Raw genomic sequence first — 9714 nt, 5'->3', positions numbered from 1 at the left:
GAATTGGACATTCTGAATTCTCCCTCTCTGTGTACCCAAACAGGCGCCGGAGTGTGGCGACGAGGGGATTTTCACAGTAACTTCTTTGCAGTGTTGATGTAAGCCTACTTGTGACAATAATAAAGGTTATTATTATGGAGCTGTGAGGCAGCAGTGCTAACCACTGTGCTGCCCACTCTCAGAATTCCTGGTCCTAACCACTTCCTGCCTCAAACAAAGATCCTCATGTCACCTCTGGTTCTTTTGCCAATTGGTTTAAATTAGTGCCCCCATATGGAATGTGCTGATAGTGTGCTGGGCATCGCAGTCCCTCACTGGGAGTGCCCTGGATGTTTCACCACACAACCTGACCCTCACGTTCATCCTTGGAGTGCAAAGCCCTCCTATGCCAATCTGAAAGCAAAATGAGCCAAATGTCAGCTTCCCCTGACCCGCCAGCTTTCAATCTTTCTCTCTGTTTTGGAGAAATGTTCAAAGAAAATTACAAAATCTACCTATTGCGATGTCCCGGTGATTTTTCTCCTGCTTTGCACAAACCTGGAGATTGAACTGCAGTTCCTGGAGGCGCCAGATCAGGCGCGGTAAATAGCGAGGAGGAAAGCCTGAGATTAAAAGACGACATAGACGGGCTGGTCAGAACAGAGGCACATGGAATTAAACCCTGAAAAGTGTGAGGTGATTTTGGGAGGACTAAGGAGGCAAGAGAATACACAATGAACGATAGGGCGATGGGAAGTACGGAGGACCAGAGGGACCTTGGGGTGCATGTCCATAGATCCCTTAAGGCAGCAGGACAGGTAGATAAGGTGGTTAACAAGGCATAGGGGTCACTTGCCTTTATTGGCTACGGCAGAGAATATAAAAGCAGAGAGGTTATGATGGAGCTGTATAAAACGCTGGTTAGGCCACAACTTGAGTATTGTGTGCAGTTCTGGTCGCCACACTATAGGAAGGATGGGATTGCAGTGGGAAGGCTGCAGAGGAAATTCCCCAGGATGTTGCCTGGGCTGGAACATTTCAGCTAGAAAGAGAGGCTGGTTCGGCTGGGGTAGTTTTCCTGCGAGCAGAGAAGGCTGAGGGGGGGACCTGATAGAGGTGTACAAATTTGTGAGGGTCATGAATAGAGTAGGCAGGAAGAAACTTTTCCCCTTAGTAGAGGGGCCAAAAACCAGGGAGCATAGATTTAGAGGCAAGTGGTTCAGACCAGGAATGCATTGTTGAGAGTGTGGTGGAGACAGGTTCGATCGTAGCTTTCCAAAGGGAATTATGTAATTATTAAAATGATTGAGAGGGGATTTGAGCAAAAACCCTTTCACCCAGGCAAAAAAGACAAATAAAGAGTCAAATGGAATGTTAGTGTTTATTGCAAAAAGACTGGAGTATAAAAGTAGAGAAGTGTTGTTGCAATTGTCTAAGGTGTTGGTGAGACCACATCTGGAGTATTGGGAAAGGATGTGGTGTCATTGGAGACAGTTCAGAGGAATTCACCAGATTGATTCTGTGGATGAAAGGGTTGACGTACGAGGAGAGATTAAACAGTGGGGCTTATATTCGCGGAGTTTAGAAGGATGAGAGGGGATCTGATCAAGGTATATAAAGGAAACATAGACCAAATGTTCCCCCTTGTGGGGCAATCGAGACCAAGAGGTCACAGATATAGATTGCCGCCGAGGTCCCAGGTCCGATCCCGGCTCTGGGTCACTGTCCGTGTGGAGTTTGCACATTCTCCCCGTGTTTGCGTGGGTTTCGTCCCCACAATCCAACGATGTGCAGGGTAGGTGGATTGGCCACGTTAAATTGCCCGCTTAATGGGAAAAAATGAATTGGGTACTCTAAATTTAAAAAAAAAGGAAAGGAAAAAAAAGAGGTAGATGTATTTCTGATTTAAAAAAACAGGTTAAAGGGATATGGGCAGCAGGCGAGGAGGTAGATTTGAGGCCACGAAGAGATCAGCCAGGGTCTGATTGAATGGTGGAGCAGGCTCAAAGGGCTGAATTGCTGACTTCTGCTCCTAATTCCTATGTTCCCAGAGGGTGGTGGAAATCTGGAACTCACTGCCTGAAGGGGAACCCTCACAACATTTACGAAGCATTTTGATGAGCACTTGAAATGCCGTAGTACACACGGCTATGGACCAGATGCTGGAAAATGAGAGAATAAGTAGGTGCTTAATGGCCGACGCAGACAGGATGGGCCAAGGGGCCTCGTTCTGTGCTGTAAACCTCTCTGACTCCAGGTTAATCCTGGAGGGTTGGCATCCCTAGATCACCCATGTGGCTCCGCACCGTCCCTGTTGGGGCCCAGACATGGGGAATGACCACTTGAAGGAGGCTCTACAGAAGGGGTTTTCAAACTCAGGGTTGCGACCCGCGGGTGGGTCGCGGGCAGATTTCAGGAGGGTCGTGGCACTCGATCGTGGCATTCCCGATCGCAGGTGGAATGCCTAATGGCCGCGACCGGCTTTAGAAATGCCGTTAGCGACCGACTTGTGAGATTGCCGGCCATCCTGCGCGTGCGTGCTGGACCAAGCAGTGCGCAGGCCCGGAGCCCAGCGGGGTGGACCGCCTCCTCCTGACGTCAGCATGCTGTCCAGCACCAGTTTTCTTTCAGCAAGCGATGGGCGTGGTGGCAGAGAGCAGGTCATGCAGCCCCGTGCGCTGACATCACGAGTTCTGGGCGCGAGAGATTCCTCCATTTTGTTGCTGCCAGCAGTACTGGTGTGAGCTGCAGGGCCTCTGGTGAACAACCCATCAGGAAGATGCTGAAAACAGGAACAAAGCAGCATAAAGATGATTTCTTGAGGTGCGGGTTAATTGTGCCACTGCAAATCAGGATTCAAAGTTCATGTCTGTTAAATGCAAGGAAGCGCTGGCAAATGAAAGTTTAAAACCTTCAAAACTTCAAAGACATTTGAAGACTAAACATGGCGAGTTTGAGGACAAACCTCTTTTTTTTTCAACCGATGTAGTGAGATCTTAAATGATCTGGGGAATTATTATCAGAAATGGAGCACTGAATAACAAAGCGATTGAGATCGTGAGGACCAGGCAGGCTCACCTGTCACATCAAAGGTAAGTGAAAATGGTGGGTCGCGAAGGTCGGCGGGTGAGGGTCTCGAAGGTCGGCGGGTGGGGGTCCCGAAGGTTGGTGGGTGGGGGTGGCGAAGGTCAGCGGGAGTGGGTTGTGAAGGTCAGCGGGTCCCGAAGGTCGGCAGGTGGGGGTCCCGAAGGTCGGCAGGTGGGGGTCTCGAAGGTCGGCGGGTGGGGGTCCCGAAGGTTGGCGGGTGGGGGTCTCAAAGGTTGGCGGGTGGGGGACTCGAAGGTCGGCGGGTGGGGGTCCCGAAGGTTGGTGGGTGGGGGTGGCGAAGGTCAGCGGGAGTGGGTTGTGAAGGTCAGCGGGTCCCGAAGGTCGGCAGGTGGGGGTCTCGAAGGTCGGCGGGTGGGGGTCCCGAAGGTTGGTGGGTGGGGGTCTCAAAGGTTGGCGGGTGGGGGACTCGAAGGTCGGCGGGTGGGGGTCCCGAAGGTCGCCGGTTGGGGGTGGCGAAGGTCAGCGGGAGTGGGTTGTGAAGGTCAGCGGGTCCCGAAGGTCGGCGGGTGGGGGTCCCGAAGGTTGGCGGGTGGGGGTCTCGAAGGTCGGCGTGTGGGGGTCCTGAAGGTCGGCGGGTGGGGGTCTCGAAGGTCGGCGGTTGGGGGTGGCGAAAGTCAGCAGGTCACAAAGGTCGGCGGTTGGGGGTCACAAAGGTCGACGACGGTGAAGGTCAGCGGGAGTGGGTTGCGAAGGTCAGCGGGTCATGAAGGTCGGAGGTTGGGGGTCACAAAGGTCGACGGTGGCGCAGGTCGGCCAGTTGGTAAAAATGTGTCCCGGGTCAAAGGTTTGATAAACTCTGACCTCCAGGATGATCCAAACCAGTGACTGCGGGGGAGGAAAAGGGCAGGAAAATGTATTTTAAAAAGCGTTGATTTTTCTCCTACATTACACCCTGGGTGCATGATCTGAGATTGTGACATTAATTTCTGTTAAATTGCGGGGCAATAAGCAGGCGGCAGTTGGCGATGAAGTAACAGCGGGAGTGAAGAAATCGGTTGCCGCTTGACAGCGCGCGTGCGCGCCAAACCTTTCCGGTGCGGTTTCAGTGTGACACCCGCCTCCCTCCGAGCAGCTTCCGCCCCGCGGCGGAACAGTATCAGTGTGACACCCCCCGAACAGCTTCCGCCCCGCGGCGGAACAGTTCCGCCCGCGGGGAGGGGTTTCGGTGTGGCGGCCATGGGGGCGGCGGCGGCAACGCTGATTGACTTCCGCCCCGCAGAGAGAGAGAGAGACGGCGCTGGGTGTGGCGAGGCGGTTTTCTCGGCCGGGGATCGCGGCCGCTGCCTGTTGTTGAAGAGGCGAAGGGGGAAAGCGGCGGGCGGCGAAGATGGGCAATTGTCACACGGTGGGGCCCAACGAGGCGCTGGTGGTGTCAGGTAACCCGCTTCCAGCCTCGCTGGCGGCAGCAGCGGCGCGATTAACCCCCGGGGGGGGCGAGGCTGGGGGGCGACATTAAAATAAATAAAGGTGGTGGGGGGGGCTCCTGAGAAACTAGGCCTCACTGACCCAAACCCCCACAAATGCTCAGATAGTGAGTGGGGTTAAATTGGCCCAGTCTCCATTTGCTTCAGGTTTAATTTTTTTTGGGGAGGGGGCAGATTTTTATCATTATTTTCCTTCCTTTCCATAAAAAACGTTTTTCCTCCCCCTTCACTCAAAATCGTTAACCATGTTTAAAACTCCATTTCCAACCCACTTGATTAAAGTTTCTGAGATCCCTGACCTGGCAATTGGGATGAAATGTGGGTGTTTTTTTTTAATGGATGTAGTGGGTCTGGGGTTTTTTTTTGTGCAGTTGCTGCTGTTTTGCTTTCTTGCTGAGGGATTTAAATGCCAGAGTTGGAGGAATCTGAATCCCTTCCCTCTCTTCCTTTACAATCTGTTTATTTTAAAGAGCTGACCCCCCCCCCCCCCCCCCCCCCCCCAAGGTTCAATTGTTCGGCTTGTGTTAATAATTTATTGCAAATTGAACGCTTTCCATCAATAAAACACCGAAAGTTTGGTCCATGCCCACAATCTGCATTGGCTGGCGGTTCGAAAGCAGCAGGAACCTTTATGTTTTTGAGGTGATTTTTGTATGCACCTTGTTCGAATGCTCGGCTGCCAACCTGAACCAGGGTGTGTACCTGACCACAAATGGAGAGCTGCATTGTAGTAGATTACACAACGGTTCTCTTCCCCCCCCCCCCCCCCCCACTCATTTAAACACTGCCTGTCTTAGATTTTGTTTTCAGTCTAACCTCTTGAATTTTCCTGTCTTGTTTATGTAAGCACACTTGAAGGCTGGCCCATTAACCCTTTGATTGCAAAGGGAGTTTGCATTTAACCCACTGTGTAACACCTGTATACACCCCTGTCATGTATACAGTCAACGTTGATTGGTGTGCTCTGTAAGGGGGCAATATCATTCCAATATGGATTTTTACAGTTTATAAAATTAGCCTTCGGATGCCATTTGCTCTGTTAGTTGAAGGGGCGTGGCTTCTCTGGGTGGAGACATTGAATTTGAGGCCTTTGCATTTATTTGCATCTCCTGAAGCTGATTATAGTGGGTGAAATCATGACCACTGCCCAAGGTTCTAAGTCATGTAGGTCATGCGACAGTATTAAAAGCAGTAAGAAATAAGAGCAAGAATGAACTGCATAGCCCATTGCCTCAACTCCACTTTCCGACCCCCTCCCCGTATCCCTTGAGTCCGCTAGAGACCCAAAATCTGTCCATCGCGGTCTTAACCCTACACAATTACGGAGCATTCACAACTCTCTGGAATGGACAATTCATAATCCTTTGAGGGAAAAAATATACCCTCATCCCACTCTTAAATTACCCACCCCTTATCCTGAGAGTGTGACCCTGTGTTCTATTTTCCCCAAGCAGGTGAAGCAACCCCTGTGTCCACCCTGTCAAGCAAACATAAAAGGGTGAAATAGAAACAGAAAATGCTTGAAACTGGGCAGCATTTATAGAGAGAGAGAACCAGTTTACATTTCAGAGTGATGACATTTGATCCCCTGTTTCTTATGTGTGCACCTTACCTGCTAGGTATTTGTAGCATTTTCCGATTTCCAGCAGTATTTCTCTCTGAAGAAAAACTGAAAACTAAAATTACTTATCTATGATAGATCTTGAATTGTACCTGTTGCGTGTGTTTTAACTTTATAAAAAAAATAAAAATTTCCAATTAAGGGGCAATTTAGCGTGGCCAATCCACTTACCCTGCACGTCTTTGGGTTATGGGGGTGAGATCAACGCAGACACCAGGAGAATGTGCAAACTCCACATGGACAGTGACCTGGGGATTCGGGATTGAATCTGGGTCCTTGGCGCCGTAAGGGCTAACCACTGCACCACCGTGCCTGCCCGTGTTTTAACTTGTTACACTTAACAGCGAGTGGGGAAACTGGCTTGGGGTGTGCAGTTAAAAGGGAAACATCAGTGAAGGCAGGAATTAGAACAAAAAATAGGAAACGTAACTGACATAGAACAGAGATAGCTTAAAGTTTGAGCCATGACCCTTTGTCAAAGAAAGCACTCCAATTTTTAATGTATATTTCACCACATCAGGGCATCCCCAAGTGTTTTCCAGCCGGTTTCAGATTCTTTAGAAGTGCAATCGGAAATCACTGCTGCCAACTTGTGCAGAGAGCAAGCTATATATTGCAATGAGATAATGACCAGATAATCTGTTTTCCGCGTAATGTTGGCCGGGACACCAAAGAGTATTCCCCTGCTGCTGTTCCCTCCAACAAGAGAGAATCTGACCACAATCTTTTTGACGTTCAATGGCATTACCATCACTGAATCCCCTATTATCAACATCCTGGGGGTTACCATTGGCCAGAAACTGAACTGGACTAGCCATATTAATACTGTGGTTACAACGGTAGGTCAGAGGCTAGGAATCCTGCGGCGGGTAACTCACCTCCTGACTCCCCAAAGCCTATCCACCATCTACAAGGCACAAGTCGGGAGTATAATGGGATTCTCTCAAGAAGCTCGTCCCCATCCAGGACAAAGCAGCCCGCTTGATTGCTACCCCTTCCACAAAAATTCAATCCCACCAGTGAAGCAGGTGTGTGTACCATCTACAAGATGCACTGGAGGAACTCACCAAGGCTCTTTAGGCAGAACCTTTCAAACCCACGGCCACTACCATCTAAAAGGACAAGAGCAGCAGACACCTGGGAACACCACCACCTGGAGGTGGTTCCCCTCCAAGTCACTCACCACCCTGACTTGGAAATATATCGCCGTTCCTTCACTGTCGCAGGTACTAAACCTTGGAACTCCCTCCCTAGCAGCACAGTGGGTGTACTGCGATTCAATAAGACAACTCACAACCACCACCTCAGCTAGGAATGAGCAATAAAAGCTGGCATAGCCAGAGGCACCCACATCACTTAAATTCATTAAAAAGAGAATAATACCTTGGAATATATTAAATGCACATGAGTGGGCAGGCAAGGTCTCTGTGGAATTCTCTCATCTGATAGACAGCATCCGCAACTGGGAGTGTTGGTTTGGATGATGTGCCGGATGGATCTGCTGATTCTGAAGTGCTGCTCTCTGAGCTTACGTGGACACCTTTTTTCAGAACTTCAGTCTGCCGCAGGTTTACACGCGAGGTTAACTTGCTTTTCCCGCAAGATCTCTTATGGAATTGCTCAAATTCCAAGGTCAGTTTGTGAGGGATATAATAATAATCTTTTATTGTCACAAGTACGAAGTTACTGTGAAAAGCCGCTAGTCGCCACATTCTGGCGCCTGTTCGGGTAAGCTGATACGGGAAGTGAACCCGCGCTGCAGGCCTTGTTCTGCATCACAAACCAGCTGTCTAGCCCGCTATACAGTCTGTTAGCGTTTGAATGAGTTTTCTATGTTGTGGGCTGGCCACACAGTTGTGTTTCCAGTTCAGCTTCCAGTGGTGATCATCATGGAAGATGACGGGGGTTAGTATTTTAGATTCAAAGTATGGATGTTCGCTACGGTTCAATTTCCAAAAAGACTAGTTATCCGTTGATGATAACCCAGATGTTGTGTACAACACACTGACTCCCATCAGCACTTGTTGCCGAATCACTGATATTTACTCCGCTTTGTAGCCCATCCCTTGTACGTTCAGCAATGAATATGAGCGAGTGAGATTTTGGCGAGTAATGTGGAAAGTTGACTATTCAATCTCAGCCACATAATCTTTATTATCTTGTAATTGCTAACTGCATTTTTTATAAATAAAGCTGGGTCTGTTGTCTCTGTCAGTTCATTGTTCCACTGTGATCTGTCTGGCTTCCAAGCTCGACTATAGACTCCGTCCCAAGCCATGGTTGGAGGCAGAGCACAAGCTTTCCTTTGGAGAGATCGAATCTTCTGATGAGTTTTCGGTTACAAGAGGATATAGAAGGGCTGGTCAGTGGCAAATGGAATTCAATCCGGATATTCTCCTTGTGTCTGTGTGGGTTTCACCCCCACAACCCAAAGATGTGCAGGGTAGGTGAATTCACCATGCTAAATTTCCCCTTAATTGGAAGAAAATAATTGGGTACGGAATTTAGTGAATTCAAGCCGGATAAATGTGAGGTGATGCACTTGGGCAGGACAAACAAGGCCAGGGAATATATGATAAATAGCAAGACCCTGGGAAGCATCGAGGATCAGACGGACCTTGGTGTGATTGCACACCCATCCCCTAAGGTAGCAGGGCAGGTGGACACAGTGGTTAAGAAGGCATATGGTATACTTGTCTTTATTAATCGAGGCTTAGAGTTTAAGAGCAGGGAGGTTACGCTGGAACTGTACAAACGTTGGTTAGGCCACAGCTAGAGTATCGTGTGCAGTGCTGGAATCCACATTATAGGAGGTATGCACTGGAAGTGTGCAGAGAAGATTTACCAGGATGTTGCTCCAGTGAAGAGCGGACAAATGCTGGGCTGAAGAATGTCTTTCCGTGCTGCCAAAATATTCCGGTGTGAATTAGAGAGGAAGGGAGAAAGTTGGAGTGAAATGTTTTGTAAGCGTAAAGTTTAAAAAAAAATGTTTATTGAAAATTTTTCATTATAAATCAATTAATTAAAGTTACAATGACAAAGAACACAGCAAACATCCAAAATCACTAATTAACCGAACTGCCCAAACCTAAACGAAACCCCTTAACAACTGACGGTGACAAGCTCTTTAAAAAGGGAAATGAATGACTGTCACAGTGAGAGTATAGTTAATTAATTCCCTAATGTGTAATAAGAGACAGGCAGGTTGAAAAACAAGCTTCAATTTTTAAAAATTCATGGATACATTTCATTGCCTCTTGTCCAATCACCCTGTTCCCTCACTCTTCACCCCTCCCACACACACACTCACTTCATAAACACAGGTTATCACTCTTCACGTGTACTGAGGCATTGAGGTGTTTATTTAAAGCTAACCTGTCCTGATTTTACAGTCCATTGAAATTGCTGTGTAAAGTGGGCGGTTGACCAGATCCTATCCATTTCCCTCACCTTGCGTGTTAGCTGGTCAGAGGTCGATCCTATTTTCACCTCTAACATGGCCAAACCCTGCTCCTGCCTCAGTTCATTTACTGCTATGCCTTTTGTTATCGTTGCATCTAACTGGTCTGACATTGCCCTTGG

General features: G+C 48.8%; 1 protein-coding gene and 1 long non-coding RNA gene across 4 annotated transcripts in view; one reads left to right on the top strand and one right to left on the bottom strand.

Moving 5' to 3' along the window:
* Positions 1–1346: 1346 nt before the first annotated feature.
* On the bottom strand, positions 1347–4164 carry LOC140386989 (uncharacterized). Its single transcript, XR_011933728.1, has 2 exons — positions 4115–4164; positions 1347–2761 (listed from the first exon to the last, which is right to left on the bottom strand). It is a non-coding gene; the product is annotated as an uncharacterized lncRNA (long non-coding RNA).
* Positions 4165–4248: 84 nt separating this feature from the next.
* LOC140386987 (flotillin-2) overlaps positions 4249–9714 on the top strand; it is a 135285-nt gene continuing 129819 nt past the window's right edge. For 2 of the 3 annotated variants that reach the window (XM_072469945.1, XM_072469946.1), the window contains exon 1: positions 4293–4463. In XM_072469945.1, the coding sequence (XP_072326046.1) occupies positions 4415–4463 (49 nt within the window). In that variant the 5' untranslated portion in view covers positions 4293–4414. Of the gene's footprint in view, positions 4464–9714 lie in introns of all 3 variants that reach the window. The other variant, XM_072469944.1, reaches the window with a different exon arrangement.

This window comes from Scyliorhinus torazame, chromosome 12, assembly GCF_047496885.1.
Source record: "Scyliorhinus torazame isolate Kashiwa2021f chromosome 12, sScyTor2.1, whole genome shotgun sequence".
Classification (NCBI taxonomy): Eukaryota; Metazoa; Chordata; class Chondrichthyes; order Carcharhiniformes; family Scyliorhinidae; genus Scyliorhinus; species Scyliorhinus torazame.
This window is presented reverse-complemented; position numbering and strand designations above follow the sequence as displayed.